The sequence below is a fragment of the Coccidioides immitis genome (genome assembly GCF_000149335.2).
Source record: "Coccidioides immitis RS genomic scaffold supercont3.1, whole genome shotgun sequence".
NCBI lineage: Eukaryota > Fungi > Ascomycota > Eurotiomycetes > Onygenales > Onygenaceae > Coccidioides > Coccidioides immitis.
The window spans coordinates 5727440-5748213 of record NW_004504310.1 but is presented as its reverse complement, the minus strand read 5'-3'; the positions used below and the strand labels follow the sequence as shown (position 1 = coordinate 5748213).

Sequence of the window (20774 nt, the reverse complement as noted above, 5' to 3'; positions counted from 1 at the left end):
CAGGAAAAGTCACGTGAATGGTATTTGTTTGTCCTGTTTGCAGCAACCAGGGGTTACGGCTGAGAAAATACACCACACACACTGAGCCTTGCCAACAACCCAACGCATTCATACTCTGCACAGAGTACTCCGTAGAGCTGAGAGTTATACAACGCAGCGCCATCCAAGTGAAATCTTGGCATTACCCTTCCGGGAGGGAGAGGGCGAACTCTATATAGGCTAACTAACTAGAAATGAAGTTTGTAAGTGAGCGAGGCTGTTCACGGTCCTATTTATTGACCTTCTTACGGAGTACGGAGTACGAGTACGAAGGGCTTCGTACTCCAGGGGGGATCTCTTTTTCTGACCAACCGCAAAGATAGGAGCAAAATAGCTCCAGGAGAGATCGGCCGGCTTCCTTTCGAATCTTCACATGGAACAGATTCGCCGGTCAGATTCTTTTTTCCTTTTTGTACAAACGATTTTCCTTCATCAGCACAGGGGCCTGGGCCGAGGACAGTGTCTCAGTTGCAGCCGTTCAAAGTAGGGAACGACGAGGCTGAGCATGGACCCCCTGAAATCAACTCTGGATTCCTTCAGTAACTCCTCCGTACCACATGTCGTCATTCCAAACTCCATCCTCCGTCTATAGTACTTGGGTTCAGAGTAGTTAGCGGCATTTCGTGGCTTCGGGTCTGATAAGAGCAGCCGAAAGTTAGGTCGCACAGAGGCGGCCCCTGATCTTCAGAAGTACAGACCAGGCTGCGCCGCTACCAGTCTCACGGGAATCGTTCGGTGTTCTCCGAATCTAATAATGGCACTTCGCCGTTCAATTCTCTTTAACCAATGATCCCCTTCAATTGGGCCAAGGCCTGGGATCGCCCTGCAGCCCTACAGCCACGTGTTTATAGTTAATTTTGAAGACATTGAGCGGCAGCGCCGGAGATGTCATACCTGGCTAGTATTGAACGAAAAAACCAGCGCGTCAGAAACCAGGTGCCGAATGGACACATGTCCTCCAGGGTTGTCCCCTCCTGGTAAAAGTTCTCTCCCATCTTGTCGGCCTGTTCCTGGGATGTCCCTGCGTTGTTTCACGCTAAGCGCGAGAATTGAACCCACCAATCGCAATCGCGCTTAATTGCTCCGTTAAGGTTCGGATCAGATTCGCCCATTCCGATGGCCCTTTCTCCACCGGTTTTGCCGAATATGTCAAAGACTTCTGGGTGTGTTTGCCTTGTTTGCGACGGCGTCGCCGCTGTGGATAACTCTGTATGACTTCATATATACTCCGTAATTGTCCCGGGTATGCTTAACAAAGGATTTAAGTCAGTAGGTGTGCATTTAATGAGGAGGAGCAGTACGGAGCAGCCCCTCTTTCAGACCTACAGGCCTCTGATGAAGAGACAGTTAACATGCCTGCCGAAAGTTTGTATGAACAAATGCATGTCGCTGTACGTTTATACCGTGTGAAGATAGTTTAATGGCAAAGGGGGCAAGGTAGGTATACGTCCATAGAGCACAGGAACTACTAATCGCATACCCATCTTAAATCGCCGGGGATAAAACCCGTTCGGCAAGATGGCAATATAGCTAGCTTGCAGTTGCTATACTGCTTGCCAATGCTCAAGTGTTAGAGTAAGATAGTATGAAAAATTCACTTGCGGCGAGTTGTGCTAGTCTAAGAACAGGGTCATAACTCGCAGCTGGCAATAGGGGATTCGATACGGACCATGTGGATTGGAACACAAGGACAACCCAATCCAATGATATTTACGGGTTACAGGGCCCGCGATCGATAAACAATTTTACGTGCAGCGTAAACTCAGTAGCAGGACTGAGCAAACTTGAAATCCTAGTAACTTCGAGCATGAAGCGAGCGTTGGAGAAGGGTAATCGTTATGAAACTAACAGCAATTCGATATGAAGCGCGTTATCTCGATTCTGGGAATGTGTCACCTGCCTAGTCGCTTTCTCAATGATCCAATGGAGCAGAGTGATGAAATATCCAAGGCAGGAAGTGATGACACTCTTATTTGACATTAGGCGCTGTGAACATTATTCTTCCATTCCAATCGTTGATTTTCAAAGCGAGGAAAGGTTTTTTTGGCTCACCCGCTCTGAGTCGAGCCCCATCACGTTAATCCAAAGCGGCAAATGTTGTGAAAGGCATAGATGAAGTCTCTCAGAAGCTGTAGCCTCTCGAAACCTACTTTGAAAGATAAATAAGTAAGGCTGTACGTAATGGATTCTTACCTGGATATGGGTTCCCGGGCATTAATGATGGTGATAACTGTACCTACATCATTTGACAGCGTGGATTCGATCCCTGGAGATTCCCTGCATCTTCATCCTCTCAAGTTTATACCCCGGAAAACGAGCACATCATTGTCAACGGCCGGCGTGGCAAGGGAAAGAAGAGGACCGGGCCAGGAGGGTTAATATTCCGAACCAATATTTCGTGCATAACTCTCTGATGAATCACAATCTTTGCTTAAACCCAAACCAGGAGTTAGGAGATTCCAGGGTCGAAGGCACAGCTTAGTACGTAGTGCCTGGCCGCAGCTTTATGGAGAGTGATATACAGTACATCCTCTTACTCCTGGGCACCACTTTTTGGGGACAGTCCGTCGTTTGGAGAACTGCGTCGGAGATAATATGTACCGCGGCGTGTGTAGCACAGAGAAACATACCAACAGGAGCGACAGGCTCCTGCAAAGCTGAATATTTATCTCATGCGTATACCGCCTTGCATGTCGTTCTTCTTATGGCATTGAAGCAGAACTGGATACAGCCTTAAAAAAAAAAAAAAAAAAAAATGAATCGAACCCTGATACTCGGGAAGCGGCTCGCAGCGTTCTTAACACCGCTGTTAAGTCGACCACAATAGTGAATAGAAATCGGTTTATTGCGGGTGTCCATTAACTGAACTAAACTATTCGATCGTTGTCGGAACTCGCAATCGCCCGCTAAAACTTGCCCCGAATCGGGTCAACTACCTTCGTAGTCAAGGATGATAAAAGGGGCGTTTGTAAATCCCGTGTTCACAAGCGGGACAAGAAAGGGGAAGGGTTGCCAACCACGCTGCGACACAGAGTTAGAAAAAAAAAATCTTCCGAATCGTAACTATTTCTTGGTTGTGTCAAGTTATGACCAGGGCTCCCGGCTAAAATGCTTCGAAATTTTCATGCTCACTACGGGGCCATTCCAAACTTTGAAAGTGTCCGCATGCCCTCCGCCTTCAAAGCCCCAAGAAGCCGGTTGGAACCATTGGAACATGCTCACTTAAAGGTTAAGCTTAAACGGGAAGCCCGCCAGTGCAGGTCGCACAGGTTAGAAGTAAGTTGGTTATATATGCAGATTACTCCGTACTCCGTATTTGGGGGTTGTCCACCACGCTCTGGAAGAACAGCAGAGTGTCCACGGCAGTGCCCCAGCAGACCATCAAGGGAGGAGAAAGCACAGATCCGAGAGGTGGCCCCCCCCAGTCCCACCCCACTTCCTCACGCCGCTTGGCCTGGATTGTTTTCGACGGCGAGCGATAACTGGTTCGCGGCGGCGTGGTGGTGCCACCTGCGGCGAGCGACTCCGAAGCTACGATTCGTTACTTTCGAGGCCGACAGGGATCCGGTTCCGGGAGAAAAGTTGATCCGGCATATCGGATTATGTAATTATCACCTCTGGCCCTGAACTTTCTTCGAGCACGAAGCACTTGGCTGAAGGAAGTCTCTGGTTTCGTATGGGAAAAGGCGTCAAAGAAGCCGAGAGCGGGGAGAATATACTTTGGATTACGCAGCAGTAAAGTGACATCGGTGTGGAGTGCTGGCGATGGGGCAAATGCACTCCCTCTTGAAGCCGAATTTCAACCTGCAGAATAACATCGTCTCTTGCAGGCTGCTGGTACAGACTGAATGGCAACTAAAAGCAAATAATAACTGCCTGCTAAGCACCTACGGAGTACGCAGACCATACTTTTGACCAACTTCTATTCTCGTTCATTGCCGTCTCTTCAGCCCCCAGCGTTGGTAACCTTCAGGTGTTGGATACAACCTTGATTGGCCACGTTTCCTCCTTGCCAGGGTAGCATACATACATAGTTGCTCGGTTCTTCAGGAACACAACCGCAGCCTTTTGGGCTGCCTACTGACGCTCGATTAACTCATGCTGCTAACTAACTAACCCTTTTCCGTCTTTGATCAAACTTCTGTCAACCCCGAGATCTGCCTTCAATTTTGGAAAAAGTTATGCATGTGGCCCTGCCAAGCGAAGGAGGATGTCCAGCGCTGCTTGGCTAAAATCGGGTCTAAAAAGTGGCTCTTGGGCCGAGCGCTCGTCTGATACCGCCCATTAGCAAAATACTGATGCTTCTAGAAATATTCCATTCTTTGTCCCTGAGAAAATAAGTAAATACAATATCTTACCCGTTACAGGTTGCAGAGCGGTTCTGCACCCAATGGACGATCAGGGATCGTGCTGCTTCGGCCCTTTCCTTTTCTCCCGAAGCCACCCAGGTCAGGGGCCGCTACGGAAGACCAAATAAGATGTGAAACCCTGGAGAGGTTTCCGGGATAAGGGGCCAGGGATACCCAAGGCTAACGAACCCCCAAAATCGAATTAGATTGGCACGTATTATGGGTCTTTCTCTGTGAATCCAAAGGAACTGGCCATAATACCGTGTACCAACGTGACATACAGCAACGTTCTCCTCCACGCATGTGGAGTCGTGACCAGGACGTTTAAAAAACCACCGGACTCGTGGCTAATTGGATAGCGCTGATTAACATGATATTCCCGCATTGTCCTGGCCGAATTTGAACCCAGCAAATGGTCACAGTGGACCGGCTCATCAAGCTCTCAAACTAGCCCTACGAGAACCGTCTTCAAGACCCATGTTTTCTGTGGTAGATTTAATCTTCCCGCAGCGCCTCAGGCTAATGGAGGTACAGATGTCTGAATGGATCTGCAGGCTCACATACTCGCATCCTGTCCTGTGTGTGCGGCTGTGGGAGGTGGCTGACGTCCCACCGGGGACACTTTTATAAAACTGTGAAGCAAGGTCGCAGCACTTAATGAACCCAAAGCTTGATATATTGTCCCTATATTTGGGTTTCTTCTTAAATATCCATTTTCGCTGACAAGTTTCTGTTTACACCTGATCGTGCTGACTTCAGAGCAAATCCGATGTGCTGGACTATCGGGCCCTTGGAAATGATACAAGTCCAAATACCCGGTTCAAACCTTCTAGCGCTTCCATTACGTTTTCCTATCTCTGCCCAAGAGAATCTTGGAATGACCCTACGAAATTCTCTTCCAGAAAAGCATTATATTTCACACAACAGATCAAGAGTTGCTGAACGTGGCCAGCGGGCTTCGCTTTCGCCTTCAACCCTTCAGAACCTCAGACTTTCCTCCCGAACCCCTCCGTCACATGCGATCTCGTCTTCTTCGCAACAGGGGTCTCCGGTCATGTCGTCCGTCTATCTTTCGCACCCGACTACGGGAACGACCCAAGGCCAGCGAGATCTATCTCAGTTTCACATAATGACAGCGAAAATCGCTACCAATCCTTCTCATCAGTTCGAAACTGAATTTCGCGCGAGTCCTTCTTACGAAGGTTTTTATAATACAACAATGAGTCAGCCAGCCTTGGACGAAGCGGAGTAAGTTTGCCTATTCTGCAAATGCTACGATCAGCGGTTGGTTGACGGTTTTTTGACAAACAGTCATTTCCGTTATGAAGTGACACCCCCTTCAACGGGTTACGAACAAGCCCTCTATGATATTCAGTCTCGTTCTAGTTTATGGGGTAAGTTCTTGTCCCACCCTGGATTTATGAGCATTGTCTAAGCATGTCCTCAGAATATGGAACCGACAACCTCTCTGTATATTCAGGAAGGAGTTACGGCGATGGTCTACCAGAGACGATGACACAATGTTCTGAAGCCATGGACCTTCGACCATCATCCATAGCAAGCTCGCATCCCTTCGAATCCTCAGGCTTTACCCTACAGCAGCTTCATTTCGTTCCCGAGCAAGCACACCTCACTCCGGGAACCAGCGTCTCCAGCCCTCAGCTTCATCGGAGTTCGCATGGACAATTAAGGCAAAGTCCACTCTTTGCAAATACCCCCACCTCTGATGAATATCCCCGAACACCATCCTCTAATCCTCCATTATCGTCGAATAATGTGGAAATTCCTCCTTCCAGCCTTGCCTCTCAATATTCTTCATCAATGTAAGGATCAGAACGCGCTTCTATTTTTGCCCTCTTACCGGACGAGCTAACGCTTTACTCTACGTTAGATCTTCCATCCCTATCCTCTCGTCGGCGCAACCGTATGAACCGTACGTAAGCTCGAGGTTTCGGTTTTTCAAGTCCCAAAGCTAATTCGAGACATAAACTAGATCTCCATTTTATACCAGTGAGTCTCTTTCTGACTCTGGTTATTCCTTACCTCCTTCGGCATCCACAACACCAGTCCCTACCGTATCAGACCCAGCTACGGGGGCAAGCATTCAGGTTCGCGTGGTTAATTCCCGAACGAAGCCACAATGCTGGGATCATGGCTGTAACGGCCGTGAGTTTTCCACTTTCAGCAACCTCTTACGGCACCAACGAGAAAAAGCTGGCCTTGCTGCAAAATCGGAGTGTCCTTATTGTGGTGCCGTCTTCACCCGGACAACAGCTCGAAATGGGCATCTTTCGCAAGGTAAATGCAAAGTTAAGCGTCAAATGGATGAAAAGGAGAGATCTTTGACTGCTTCAAGATAATCATGGAGTTCTAAATGAGGTGTTCTCTGGTGGTCTTCTCTCCCCCTTTGGTTTGCCTTTATTTTTATTTTTCCCCCCCTTTTTATTCCCTCTCCGGAGTTTTGGCGTGCAAACATTCCCTGGCGATTTATATTGAATTTCCCTTTCTACTGGGATCCGATGGTCTACTCCTTAATATGTAACCTCTCTTTTGTCAGCTTGATTTTGGCTTTTCTTTTGTTGCATACGAAAAGTGGTGATATGGCGAAAAAAACAACAACGGTCGTCCTCGACAACTCGGGGATGGACACGGAAATAGAACATAATTATAATTAATACCCCTATTAACGGGAGTATTATTATCTTAAACTCTTCAATGAAAATGCTAAGATCCCATGTAGGGGAAAAAAAACCGGTTTCCCAACCTAGTAGGAATGGGCCGATCGGTGTCCAAACTACCTCCTCTTCCCTGTCCGCCGTCCCGTCTAGAAAGTTAACTAACTAGTTGCTTCGTTTGCTGATTTGTCCTGTGTTTGTACTCCGTATTCATGGAGCTATTGCCAACTATTACCTTGCTATCGAACTGAACCACCGCGCGTCAGACCGGAGGGCACTTCCACGCGTCCCTTTAACAATTCGGCTTCGATCTCTCGACGCATTGCTTCCTCTTGCTCGTTGGATCAATCCTTGAAGACATGGTCCATCTGCTTGAGTGTACGTCCACTGGTTCCAGGAATGAAAGAAAGCACCAGATCAATGATAGGAGGCACAGGAATGCGAAGACGACATACGCGCCATAGCCAGCGTTTTGGACGAGGGAAGTGGTGATAAGGTCCTGGAAAAACACATGAGTAGTTAGGACTGGCGAAGGACTGGCGACAAGACTAATATGATGTCGAGGAGGGAGGTAAAAGAAGGATACACATTACTCACGTTGATAAAATTGTTGAACTAGTCTGAGCGGGTCGAGAGGGCGCCACCCTTGACGCGGAGAGACGATGGGAAGACTTCTGAAAGTCGAATCGGCCGAGACGACTTTCACAAAACAACGATGGCTAGGTTCGTTAACGACATACCGGACGACATGGCCCAAGGGACTGGCCTCCAGGATGCTCCAACTGTTAGCATATAGAAGAGCAAGAATTCGACACTGACCTACCCTTCTGATCGATGTGAAGGCAAGTGTTTATCAAATAGGCCAGCAAGGGCGGTAATGATGATGTGAGATGTTGTCATCGCGACTGAACCCCAGAGGAGTATCGGCCGGCGGTCAAAATGGTCCATAGTCCAGATCTTTGAAACCACGCCAACGAGCTGGGTGATATGGAGAACGCTAGACATGATTAGTTGCATGGAATAATCCATCCCATTGGTATTGAAAAGCGTGGGATATCAAAGCGTTGCTGTTGACCAACTATAGTATCGGGATGAAATCCAACTGTTAGCACTCGCCTTGGAGCTCTGGATGCCTCGTGGCACTGATTGCTTTCTGGAATCGAGTGTCGGCAAAAACATCAGTATACTGTAGCCGAATGCGCTTGTCATCCTCGGAAAGTTGGCGCAATCGGACTAGGCTTGGTAATGCATCGCCATCGCGCCATCCCGACGCCAGCGATCTCGGAGAGAAGGGCAAGAAACTTACTCTTATGGCAAGCATAAAGCTAGAACCATCTGCAATAAAAAAGGGACCCTCCATGCCCACTCTCCACTCATGTAACGGGTCCCATAAGATATCTAAAATGCAATGCAGACACACGCAACCATGCAGAATTCTTCCAACGTCAACAATGTTCCTCGGTTCTCAGGCGGGCTAATCTCAGAAATATACAAAGGGGCCACCATGCTAAACATAACAACTCCGATACCACCGATAAGTCGAGTGCAGGTAAGCATAGCAAAATCAACACCGGTTGTTTGTAAAATCGAACATGCGGTGAAAATGATTTCCGCGGTCAGCGTTAAATGTTTCCTCGAGAGCGTATCCGCAATCCAGCTTGATTAAATGCGCCAAATAAGGCTGTCAGGTCAATCATGGCAGTCATTAGGCCTTTCCAGAACTCTGCGCCAGATGCCTCTTCGGAGACTCGCTCGAGTCGATCGAGGAACTGTGGCATCACAAGAATAATGGAGACAACGCCTTGGTCGTGTCTAAACAGTAACCCACCCAAGGTGGAGCACGCCGCGCAGAGGAAAACATAGGAGTTTGTAAAGAGCCTTCTGACTCTCCATGGGCTATAGGTGTCGCGAAAATCGAAGATGGCCGCTGCAGGGTGAGCAAAAACATAAGCTTCTGGGGAATCCCGTGAAAGCTCATATTCCTCATATTCTTTTCGTAAAAAACTATATCCATGGCAATGAAGCAAAATCGGTCTTGGAGGGGAGAAAACTTGACAGGTATGCGCAAGCCCTAGCGCTTTGCATTGTAGAACGGATTTCTGTCGGCGTTCGAAGGAGGAACAGGGCATTGCGGTCCGTTATAAGGGTGCCCAGGGTAAGCTATATCCATGGTGGGCGCCCTGTCTCATCCAGATGCTCCATAAAGCCTCTTCTTGATATCATAGAACCCGGCATTCCGTACTGTCCCATGCGAATTAGGAGCCAGGGAATATCTGGGTGTTAAGATGTGAGACATTGCTTCTATACATACACCACATTTGTCGTTAATCATGTGCTGTAATGGGGCAGTAGATTCGGGGCAGTTGTGCTACATATCTCGATCACAGCACCATTTTCAGGTCAAATCTGCCATGGCTGATGAAAAGTGAGGCCAGGGTCACGTTGGCCTTTTGCGCGTAGACTCCAGCTTCGCCCGCAATGAACCTTAGCCCGCATCTTGGCAAGCCACAAAATGCTTATTCCTGATAAAGTTGATCTTGACAGAGGCTGAGCGGGATTGCAATCGACGGGTGCAATGTCAGCCTCAACGGCCCGGCTATGATACCTGGGCCACGAGCAATTCACACAAAAAGATGTCAGATTAACTCCAAAGCCCAATCCGCACAGATCTTTTTGGGGGAAAAGGGGGGGAGGGGAATGAGATGTCGTCGTGAAGCCAAATTTACTTCCGGCGCTGGACTCTATCATTGTAGAGCAAAAGAGAACTGTTATGCTTCTCCGCTCACCTCCCGCTTTGGAAAATTCGGGTTGTTGCTTTGATCTTACTTAACTAGAAGACAAGCTGGTGTTTATAGTTTACGGTGGAGGGCTTGAGCCTTGGAGAGAACCTGTATTGTAGAAATGCCTACTGCCTCGATCGACATCTGTCAATTGAAAACAGCCACCGGGAGTCCAATGAAAGGCGTTCATGAGATTGATGTAAACCTCTGTACACAAAACCGGCTGTCAAATCAGCCCCGGTGTCTTGACTTTCTGCTCGTGCATTGCAACTCGATGCGCCCACAGCCAATCTTCCAAGCAGCGCCATGATGAGATAAGCAACCAACTCCCTGACTCAGCAAAAACAAACGCTGCGCGTGATGGCGCCCATTTGATGCAATCATGCCGCCGGGCGTTATTTCAACAGCCAGAATATTCCTCCAGACCTCAACGCCCAATGGTCTCTTGATACGCTCTTTCGGATCTCTCAGCCGTTCTTATGACGTGAAGCTTTTCGGCAATCGGTAACCCTGGGGCCTTTGATTGGGCCTTGATTCCTGAGACGGAGCTATCAGCGGACTTGGGATGAGGTTCCTTGCGCTGTCTCTTAGCACCTGACCCCTCCACATTCTGTTGCCCAACTATAAACACAGTGAGACACGCGAATCATGACCCCGATTTGAGTATTTTGAGGCAACTATATTTAAAAAAAATATATCTTAGTTTTACCTTCGCTTCATTGCTACTCGTCTATCTCCCGCGTAACAGGTTCTTTCGACCCTAACCTTCTTGGGTTGGCACGTTCAAATACCATCGAACCGAAATCCCTTCCGACCCCGCTTCAAGCAGTAGATAGAAACCTTTCCCCATGGCTTCTTTCCTTACGGACCTCTGGTCCAGCGTCTTCACGCCAGGAGCGACGCCGACCTTACTCGTCGCAACGAACGCGACATTTGCGGCCCTACAGGTGCTCCTACTAGCCCTTCTTGTTGCAACGCACAGCATTCACTTTTTGGTTCTCTCCTGCCTATGCGGCGCGCTGTGGTGGTCGATAAACTGGTTTGTTGCGGAACTTGATGTCGCCAAGGCAAAGGATGCACGGGGCAAACAGGGTTTCGATCAGTCTGCTGTTACTGGCAAGGAACCCTTGATCCGACCGCCAGGCGCAATCGACACTACGGAGAGCGAGACGGAGACCGAAAGCATAACAGGCGGCGAAGAAGCCCAGTTGTCTATGGCTGCTGCAACGCCTTTTAGCAGCGCCGCTACGGGCCGCAGACTACCCCCTTCTGCGTCGAAAAGGGAATCTACACCTGCTGCATCGAGCCAGCACTCAGTCCAGACTGTGACGGAAGGAAGTCAGGGAGAAGTGAGACGGCGACATGCTCCTCATGATAGTTCGGGTTATGTGAGTACGGATAGCGAGTGGGAGAAAGTTGAGGAGGATCGATAGTTTGGGTTTCCGCGCATACGCACATATATACAAATGCCCCCACAGAAGAGGTTTTAGCATCAATTTCTGCCAGCAATGATCTGAGCGTTGTACATACTGTACTTTGCATATTTCGTCACTGCGAGCTTTGATCATTCCCACATGATAGTTCTTCATGTACGGATGATATCTCCCATCTATATATGGATCTACATTCATTTTAACTTGCTGAACCTACTCAAAAAAATCTTTTTACTGGTGAAAATGGATAATTTCAACTTAATCCTTGCACAGAGTACGTACTTGTTGTGTTTCTATTCCACCTGCAGATTTGATCAGATTGTAGCCAAATATAGAGAGATACTCCAGCTATGGCCTGCAAACCTCCTCCGGACGAAAAGAGTACTTCGAATGGCTTGTTGGCAATTGGCACTTGTGGAATCGCCATCCTCAGTACACACTGTATGTGCCTTGCCCCCAGCGAATTTAGCAGAGTCAAGGGGCAATGTTGGCCTGAAAAATTTGCTGAAACCCAGTGCCAAGTTGCCGAAAGTTCCATAGCCACAAAATACATCTGTATATGGAGTACAGCCCCCAGTTGCTGCTGCTGTGCTGCAACAACAACAATTAATCCAAACAGCCAATCACTCATGTTCCCAGCCCTCAATTGAACATTTCCAACAACTACTGAAACATCCTAGCTCCATACCTAATCAATAACCTGTACTTAGTTAAGGTTGGAGTTGTAAATCACGTGATATCGCGTTATCGGGCGTTAACCAAGGTTGTTGGGAGCCAGCTTCACGAACCAAGGTTGAGTTGGATGGGGGAAGAGTGGGATAACTACTAGCTGTGCCAGACACTAGATTACTTACGCATTGCCAAAGGTGTGCTGTCAGGACTCCCGTCATCCGCTCCCGCTCCCAACACGGGCCATCCTCACTTACCGTCATGTTTCCGAATGTTCCAATCTCGATTGGCCGCAAGCGTGTTTTCGACTCTGTATTCCCGCCGGCTCCATTGAGCGCTGTCTCGCCTACGCCTGATATCACTTCCGCTCTTAGCTACACCCAGTCATCCAGTCTGCAGAAGCGCTCATCTACTCCCCGTTCAGACCCAGATACGATTCCTGAACAGGTGACCTGGGATCGGGCATGGCACACTGCGACTGCGTTCCTGTCGATTCCAGACGAGAAGCTTAGTTTCAGCACAAAGGGGAGAAACGACGATGACCTGGATGATAAGGATTTGATTAAGCGGTGGTCACGCGAGCAGCGACCGTCGCAGAGCATTCTGGATGCTCTCTTTTATGTTATATCAGACTCGTCAGTAGGCAAGAAACTCCGAGCTGGCTTAAAGGAGTACGATTTACAAGCGTGGTATGCGAACGAGGTTCGGAGGCATTTCTTGACTAATTTTCGAGACACCCTTATCAAGGTTAGTGATATGATACCATTTTTTCATGTTTGGATACTGCTCAGCGATCTATTTGCCGTGCATAGCTAACTTGCTATCTAGGAGCTTAAAAAAAGAGGCCAAGAGGGGGTGCTCCCCCGAATAATTCGGTTGCTAAAGATCGCTCAAAATATATACTATACCCCCTTTCTTAATCATATTCTACCCCTATCAGATCCTACATCCCATGAGGATGCCTTCACAAGGTTACAGCAATGTCTGCATTCAATTGTCACATACTCTTTACAGAACCCTGACTTTTCATATCTACTTTCTGAACAATTGGCCACCGAAGGTCTTGTGATTCTTGGAATTGAGCGCGATATCAAAGACAAGATCGCCTCTGCATATTCTCCCGTAGACGGGCATGGTGAAGATGAGATGGACATTGAACCCGTTTATTCAATATCCTACAGGGCCTGGAAAACTGAGCCGTCAGCCAGGCGCCGGATAAGTATGATGACAGATGGCGAGGACGCTAACATTACTGCAGCACGTGAAAAACTGCTCAGTTTGCTTGAGGGTGTTCAAGACGTTGGGCTCGGTGGAAGTAAAGCCCAGAAGGTCTTTGCAGAGGTAATGAATAATCTTATTACCGAATTTATAGCCGCTGAATACGCAGGAGAATGGGAGTCGCCGTCTCTTGTGGTTGAACATTTGCGGCAATGGATTGAAAACGTTTTTGCTCGGCTGGCCGTTCAAGTGCTGCACATATTCAAGCCATCAGGCATTGAAGATGAACAGCCAGATGACCTTATAGTAACGCTCAATGATGTGGAGAGATGGCAAGAAATTGGCCTCGCCCGATTGGGTGCACTTCGAATTAGCGAACTGTTTGAAATTATTGTCGAATGGGATGCTAGTGCCGGTGCCATTGAGGACTTGAAACACTATACCACCAATCCCTCCACACGGTTTTACCTCACCAGTACGTTCTCTGCAACGCTCATGGATCGACTTCTCCATCCCGGAGCCTCCACAGTTGACATATTGCAACTGTACATTTCAATTATCCGCGCCTTTCGTCAGTTAGATCCAAGAGGAGTTCTTCTTGACCGATTAGCTCGCCCTATTCGCCGATATCTCCGAGAACGCGATGACACAGTTAAAGTCATCGTAGGAGGGCTACTCGAAAGTACCGTGGACTCTGCTGGGGAGTCAATCCAAAGCAGTCCCGACGGCCTAGGAGAGCTTGCAGCCGAGCTTTCGAAAGCGCAGCAGATGGCCCACCAAGAAAATAGCGGGGAGCTTGACTGGGACGATATGAACTGGATTCCAGACCCGATAGATGCGGCTGCGGACTACAAAAAGGCCAAACATTCCGATGTTATTGGCAGCCTTATCAGTCTTTTCGATACAAAGGAAGTCTTCGTCAGGGAGCTTCAGCGGGTTCTTAGTGATCGATTACTGAAGAAGAAGAAAGACTATGATCTTGAAATATCTGTACTGGAGCTGTTGAAATTGCGATTTGGTGAAGCTGCCCTGCAAGCTTGCGATGTTATGATGCGTGATGTCTTAGATTCAAAGCGCGTTGATGCCGTGATACGGGCTGATCAAAAGCTCGAGTCCAAGCAAGAGCATGCGCACTCTATGGGCCGTGATACGCTTGAGCATGTACCTGAACTGAACTCGAAGATCCTTTCGCGTTTATTCTGGCCGTCACTATCAGATCAGAATTTCAAGGTTCCCGAGGAAATTTCTTCTCTACAGACTCGATATTCTACAGGCTTTGAAACACTAAAGCCATCTCGCAAACTTACTTGGCTTAATAGTCTAGGGGCTGTCACCGTTGAACTTGACCTTAAGGACCGGATATTTAGCGATGAAGTCACTACCTGGCAAGCAAGTGTTATTTATTCTTTCCAATCACCTTCGTCTACCTCAGATTCACCGGTCACAAAATCCGTCTCTGAACTCGCTGAGCAACTGGAAATGTCTCCATCTCTCGTCCGCAGCGCCTGTCTGTTCTGGCTAAGTAAACGTATCCTTACGGAATCCGCACCAGACGTTTACTCTGTCCTCGAAACGCTTCCTGATGACGAAGAAAGCTCATCCCAACCTGTTGGAGCGCAGGAAGGAGACAAGACGGCTAGCACTTCGGACGCCTCCGCTGCTGCCGCTGCCGCTAAGGCTGAGGCGGAGCGCGAATCCGCCGAAGCGGCTGCCATGGCAAAAATGAACCTTTACTGGCAGTTTATCGTGGGAATGTTGACCAATCAAGGCCCAATGCCTCTTCAACGCATTATTATGATGCTGAAGATCGCTGTGCCTGGAGGCTTCCCATATAGTAGCGAGGAGCTGAGAGAATTTCTTGGCAAAATGGTTGCGAAGGGGAAGCTGGAGATGATTGGAGGTGGGAATTATAAGATCATCAGTGCATGATGCCTTGAGAAGGTCGAGGTTCCCAGCTTAGCTTATCATGTTATTGTTATGTATCTGTTTTGCCAGCAGAGACTGTGTGTTGGCCGTGGTAGTGATGACATGATTCCCCCCCATTTTCAACTTAACAGCTCGATGTCAATGTCTCCGATACACCCCCAAATGGATATTCCCGATGCTTGTTTGAGTTTGCGACATTCGGAGCTTAGGAAGAAATGCATGAAGGTGTATCATTTCTAACCTTCGCGCATAATTGAAGGGGTTTCTTTGCTTGATATTGTAATAAAACATGAAGAGCCATGCAAGCCCCAATTATTCCATGCACAGGCATTTGTTAAAACTCTCACCAGAAGGCCGCATCCTGTCACTTTGTTCTCTGCGGCGAATTAAAAACAGAAAAGATATATCCGACATTTTTCACATAAAGAAAGAGCAAGTCAAGCTAACACCAAGAGAATTCCTACCGCCATGAGTAGCATAACCCCCTTAGTTCGGGCATCAATATTATCATACTGCATAACTTCGCGGTCGAAAAGGAGTAACGTTCTTTTATTAGCTCAAACCCCAACCTCTAACCCGTCTAAAAACGAACGCCCTATCGTTACGCAGCCCGAATTCTCCCCAGTCATCAGTGAGTCGATTATAACTCCAGAATCCCTTCCAGACCAGCTTTGTGTTCTTAGAAGTATTGGCCAGCGTAGAAGCAGAGCCGTGTGTGGCGCTTCGACTCGGCGTTGCGGCGGATCGCAAAGCGAGGTGCATGGTGTATGTGTATTTGGGGTCCACGCCTTCTGTTTCTATAAAGAGATCACGCGGGTCATGCTTGGGGTCCGAACTCGTGTTGGTTCCATGTCTGGTCGGCTGTGGAGTTAGGCGGGGAGCGGCGATCTCGGTAGTAGAGGTGGACTTAGAATCCTCGGTTGGCTTTACAGGACTTGGGTGTGAAAGGTGCCATCGACCTTTCAACGCAGATTTAAGGGCGGAAGACGCGACGGTAGGAATGGGATTGGCCACTGCGGCAACGGGAGCAGCCGGATTAGGGTTTAACACTTGGTTCTGATGTTGGCGATGGGCGGACGGTGGTGTCTGAAGGGCTTCGATGTTCTCCTTGCTGATGTGGGGAACCACATCGACAGGGTCGGTGGTTGTGAGGAGCGAGATAAGAGAACCGTCGGGATAGAAACGGAGATACCGGTAATAGGTCACGATATGAATTGGCGCGTTCCATGATACATTATGGAAAGACGAATGCGCTCCTGGGCGAGTATAATTGACCGTGCTTATATATATACCCGTAAACCGAATTCGGGGAAATGTCTGAAAGACCTGGGCCCAGGTAGACAAGGGTTTAGGAATTTGCAGAGCTGTAGAACCTAACGGGAAAGGAGTATAGCGTGATCTAAACGTATATTCCCGTCGTCCTTCTATATCGCACGAAAATGAGTAGTGCATTGAGCCAAATCCAAACTCTGGTCCTTGACATAGCCTCCGCCAGATGGGCTGTTCATGTTCAACGAGGTATGCAAATCGCTTGCACACAAGAGCCAAGCGCGCGAATAACGCCGGGTCCAACAACGCAACCTGCTTGAGGATCTCGCTCAGAATCTCCGACGGGACAGTAGATATCGGACATGGCGGAGGTGGTGTGCCTGCAATCAGCGGGTCCGCGACCGGAATCGGAAGATGTGCAAAGGAAGCGATGAGGTCAGCCGTCGAAAGGACAGGCTGTGCTTCGGATGAGTGGTGTGCGGTGTTCGGAACGGTAACGGAAGCATTGGACGGGTTTGGTCCTGACAGCCGTACATTTGCGGGCGGGAAGTGTTTCTTTCGGTAAGCCTGGTCTACTCTTGCATCGAGCTGAGGCCAGTCAGCTGTGCCTGCACACAATGCGCACTCAAAGGAAAAAGAGTCACCTTATACGCTTTCCGATATAGGGCCAAGCTGTCCCCAAGGCTTCCCTGGGCCTCTTTATTCACTGCTTCCTCAAAGAGTTCCAGCGCGGAGCTTGGGGCCTGTTGGGTCTTCGGAACAGAAGCATCATCGTCCGTCGGGCCAAGGGTCAAGTATTGTGTCTTCTCCGTTAGCGCTTCGTAATTAATTGGCTCCAAAGGGTTTCCGCTTTGTTGGAAATCAGGCTCTTCTTCCCTGTCTGCAGCTTGATGTTGCGGACGCGGCTTGCGACTCGGCTCACCCGACGCTCCAGCGGATTTCGGGCTCGGCTGGGAGGGCTGCGACGGCCGTCTGGTCCGCGCAGAGACTTCCTCCAGCCATTGGCGACGAAAGGACTCAAGCTCTTGGTTGTTGAATTCCATTATCTCCGCGACACGGAGTACTCCAATCCCGGCGCCAGGGCCTGATCTCGCCACGTGCTTTGTTAGACAAACCGTCTTGATGATAGATGTACTCCGAAGCTAAAATCCGATCCCGATCGGGTTTACCTGGGCCTCTGTAACGCCGCAAAATAATTTATTTCCCCGATGAAATCACTGCTCGTTTACAGACGCGGTAATAGCGCCCGGGAAAGTTTCCATTCGTCGCGCCGACTCGCGCTGGCCTCAAGGCTGGATGCATCTGCTATGAATTGTTGTGACGGGCGAAGATGCGGCTCCAAACAGACGGTCTCGCCGCACGTATCGGCCGAATACCGCTTACTAATCCATGTACCGCCTCGAAAAAGCGGCCGGAGACGGCGAGAACCTTACCTGCAACACTAAACCTAGCTGGGACAAGTGTCAAGGGTATTGCCGGAATTTGCAGAGAGAACTAGCTTTATCAGGTTTAGATCATTCGCCGCTTCAAGCTTAAACCGTATCATATCAGATCGCCGTCAACGCCGATACCGCAGGCGAAAGTAATTTATCTTTTTCTTGTTTTCGCCCGGACAGACCGACAGCGCTGCCATCGTCGCTGAGAACTATGCAGTCCACCCAGCACCGTTATATTTGAGGGCCTGGACGACGGACCGTGGGAAACTGGCTTTCAAAAATCATCACACACAGAGAGAGCAGTTGGATGCCTCCCAGCACGCCTGCATCGATCCGACCGGAAAACGCGGAAACAGCCCGTAATGAGCACGAGTCGATAGGCAGAGGGGAAAGGCCGGGCTCTGTATATCATGCCGATAGGAACTCGATGGCCACCACGGGAAGGCATGCGGGTGCAGGAGGTGGCACGATGGCCGAGCAGGAGCATACTCACGTTTCGACGAGCCAGCGGATGATATCTGCGACGTGGGGTAGTGTTCTTACTTCTTTGCTAGGTACGGGGTGATCCCCCCCCCTTTCGCTGTGGATTTCAAAGCAGCTAACCGTCATCACCCTCAGTCACTCCTCTCGATGTTGTGCGAGTTCGTCTGCAGTCTCAGAGCCCCATTGCAAGGTTGCCAGTGATAACTCCACCCTCCGTACTGTTTAAAGAACTGCCGCCTAATCTTGGAGTCACGTCTTGTTGCCGCGAAGTCTTTTGGGTCGGAAACAATGGACAGTTTTGCATGGTTGGGAACCAGGTTCCGGACATCGGAAAACCGTCAGGTGGCGCGATGGCGGCAGATTGCGCTGTGGAGGAAACGCAGCGGAAGACGTTTACGTCGACGCTCGATGGACTACGCAAAATCGCCCGCAACGAAGGCCCGCTAACTTTATGGAGGGGCTTAAGTCCGACGTTGGTCATGGCCATTCCGGCGAACGTGATCTATTTCACCGGTTACGACTGGCTGCGTTATGACAAGAGGAGCCCTATCGCTCGATACGTGGATGAGCACTCTGCAGCCTTTGTGGCAGGCGCAGCGGCCAGAATCGCCGCAGCGGCGGCGATTAGTCCTATTGAAATGTTCAGGACACGGTTACAGGCGACATCGGGAACGGGGACGGATCATTTCAGGGCCACTTTAAGGGGTCTACATCAAGTGACGCAGACGTACGGGTACAGTGCACTCTGGCGAGGATTGACTCTTACGATGTGGCGCGATGTCCCATTTTCGGGACTATACTGGTGGGGATACGAAGCTGCAAAAAGGTCGCTCGCCAGCATGCGATCCAGGACGTTTCCTCATGCGGCTGCCCACGAGCAGCAGAGCAATGCTGTTGTCTTTGTGGAAAGCTTTACGGGCGGTGCTATATCCGGTGCGGTATCGGCACTGATTACAACACCGTTTGATGTCGGCAAAACTCGCCAGCAGGTTTTTCGACACGACGCGCTGTTCAACTCGTCCCCGTCCCCCGGCCCAACCACGAGCGGTTCCTTTACATCCTCTTCATTTGCGAAACCGAATTTGTCGACATCGGTGCCATCCGCGGTGCTCCCCGAACAATTGTCTATCCCGAGATTCCTGCTCCACATCTTTCGAGAAGAAGGAATAGGTGGCCTCTTTAAAGGATGGGCGGCGAGATGCATGAAGGTAGCACCGGCGTGTGCCATCATGATTTCGAGCTATGAGCTTGGAAAGCAGATGGCCGGCCACGTCAACGAGCGGCGATATCATCTAGCAGAACACGATCATCATGCGGACCACAAGCCGCAGGGCGATGAGGTCTGAAGATATATCTCCTAAGACATGACTTCCTAGTGTTTTTACATATAATCACCCGGGTTAAAAAGACGAGATATTGGGGAGAGATGGGTGAAAATAGAAACGAATGATACCCCCCACCTTTTGGCGATGTTGGAAAATTGGACGTCTTCTCACTTTTTTACACGACGACCACTCTGACGTCCCATAGTCGAAAATCCGAAAGACATTGTTGCTCCCTTTTCGCTATTCAAAGTACATAATCTAACCTGCGCGCCGGGGATTTTCGTCCCTGTTGGCCACATCAAATACCTCTTTTTGCGATCCGTTTTCGATGAGTATGGGCGCATGGCGCATTTTGTTAAGTAGAAGCGCGGTTCCTTGCTTTTCCTGATTTCTGGCGTTGAGCTTTTTTTTTCCCTTTTTCTTTTCTTTTTTTATTTTTTATTTTATTTTATTTTATTTTTTTTTGTGTATATCTCAGATATCGACTCCCAATCATATTTGTTTCTGATTTGAAATCCCTGCGCATGGTGTGCGCGTAATGTCGCAGAGGATGAAGTTAATTTGTGCCAGAATGGCTGCATCCATCATCCAAGCACCAAAACCTTATACGAGGTATTCCGCAAGTTTACTCTCAGTTATAAGAATAATGACAGCTACTCGGTACACTACATGTACACTGTACACGCTGCTCGTTGTGGCGTTTTCTCAATTGAGCCTCGAGATGATCAGGGCTCGATGGAGCTTGGAAATTTTTGTGATTCTCGAAATGTGTGTGTGTGTGTGTGTGTGTGTGTGTGTGTTCGCAGGTATATTTGCAGATCATATAGCTATGGCGAGGAGCTCCAGGAGCCGAGCTGGAACATATTCTGACGGAGATGAATGTTGCTGGCCTTTCAAATCTCATCAAAACGTCAACATGAAGCAAAACAGTTTGAAGATCTGCCCCGGTTATTTTTAGCCTGGAGAGCAAAGGTAAACTATGTAACTACTTTCCCCCAGCCTTTGAGAGCTTTCGTTTGAGCATTTGTTCCCGTTCGGCATATCGTAGCTGAAGGCTTTCGGATCTTGAGCTTAACGCATGGTACCAGCTATCATCATCATCGTCATCGTCGTCGTTCATGGAAAAGAAAGATACACGGACCGGCCAGGTTAGAGGAGAAAAAGAATGGCAT

At 49.0% G+C, this 20774-nt stretch overlaps 8 protein-coding genes across 8 annotated transcripts; 5 read left to right on the top strand and 3 right to left on the bottom strand.

Moving 5' to 3' along the window:
• Positions 1-188: 188 nt before the first annotated feature.
• CIMG_10670 (uncharacterized protein) lies at positions 189-1151 on the bottom strand (the record flags this gene model as incomplete). The annotated part of the gene is made up of 3 exons (XM_012358858.1): positions 189-870; positions 934-1060; positions 1099-1151. The coding sequence occupies 3 exons, from the start codon at positions 1149-1151 to the stop codon at positions 724-726; spliced, it is 327 nt and encodes a 108-aa protein (XP_012214281.1). The 3' UTR covers positions 189-723.
• A 1996-nt stretch (positions 1152-3147) lies between these two features.
• On the top strand, positions 3148-3666 carry CIMG_12806 (uncharacterized protein; the record flags this gene model as incomplete). The annotated part of the gene is made up of 2 exons (XM_004445784.1): positions 3148-3315; positions 3406-3666. 2 exons carry the CDS (start codon positions 3148-3150, stop codon positions 3664-3666), a joined length of 429 nt encoding a protein of 142 aa, XP_004445841.1.
• A 1599-nt stretch (positions 3667-5265) lies between these two features.
• CIMG_01041 (uncharacterized protein) lies at positions 5266-7139 on the top strand (the record flags this gene model as incomplete). The annotated part of the gene is made up of 5 exons (XM_001247269.2): positions 5266-5636; positions 5700-5782; positions 5836-6211; positions 6280-6321; positions 6382-7139. The coding sequence occupies 5 exons, from the start codon at positions 5266-5268 to the stop codon at positions 6746-6748; spliced, it is 1239 nt and encodes a 412-aa protein (XP_001247270.2). The 3' UTR covers positions 6749-7139.
• CIMG_01042 (MFS monosaccharide transporter) lies at positions 7044-9498 on the bottom strand. The gene is made up of 4 exons (XM_001247270.2): positions 8484-9498; positions 7887-8343; positions 7661-7824; positions 7044-7562 (listed from the first exon to the last, which is right to left on the bottom strand). The coding sequence occupies exons 2-4, from the start codon at positions 8090-8092 to the stop codon at positions 7408-7410; spliced, it is 525 nt and encodes a 174-aa protein (XP_001247271.2). The 5' UTR covers positions 8093-8343; positions 8484-9498; the 3' UTR covers positions 7044-7407.
• A 773-nt stretch (positions 9499-10271) lies between these two features.
• On the top strand, positions 10272-11479 carry CIMG_10671 (anaphase-promoting complex subunit 2). Its single transcript, XM_012358859.1, has 2 exons — positions 10272-10475; positions 10547-11479. The coding sequence occupies exon 2, from the start codon at positions 10692-10694 to the stop codon at positions 11274-11276; it is 585 nt and encodes a 194-aa protein (XP_012214282.1). The 5' UTR covers positions 10272-10475; positions 10547-10691; the 3' UTR covers positions 11277-11479.
• Positions 11480-12083: 604 nt separating this feature from the next.
• Positions 12084-15412, top strand: CIMG_10672 (anaphase-promoting complex subunit ApcB). Its single transcript, XM_012358860.1, has 2 exons — positions 12084-12692; positions 12774-15412. The coding sequence occupies exons 1-2, from the start codon at positions 12207-12209 to the stop codon at positions 15090-15092; spliced, it is 2805 nt and encodes a 934-aa protein (XP_012214283.1). The 5' UTR covers positions 12084-12206; the 3' UTR covers positions 15093-15412.
• Positions 15413-15419: 7 nt separating this feature from the next.
• Positions 15420-17401, bottom strand: CIMG_01045 (F-box domain-containing protein; the record flags this gene model as incomplete). Its single annotated transcript, XM_001247273.2, has 2 exons — positions 15420-16946; positions 17003-17401. The coding sequence occupies 2 exons, from the start codon at positions 17399-17401 to the stop codon at positions 15642-15644; spliced, it is 1704 nt and encodes a 567-aa protein (XP_001247274.1). The 3' UTR covers positions 15420-15641.
• A 588-nt stretch (positions 17402-17989) lies between these two features.
• Positions 17990-20117, top strand: CIMG_01046 (mitochondrial carrier protein). Its single transcript, XM_001247274.2, has 2 exons — positions 17990-18348; positions 18413-20117. Exons 1-2 carry the CDS (start codon positions 18102-18104, stop codon positions 19621-19623), a joined length of 1458 nt encoding a protein of 485 aa, XP_001247275.2. The 5' UTR covers positions 17990-18101; the 3' UTR covers positions 19624-20117.
• The last annotated feature ends 657 nt before the right edge of the window (positions 20118-20774 follow it).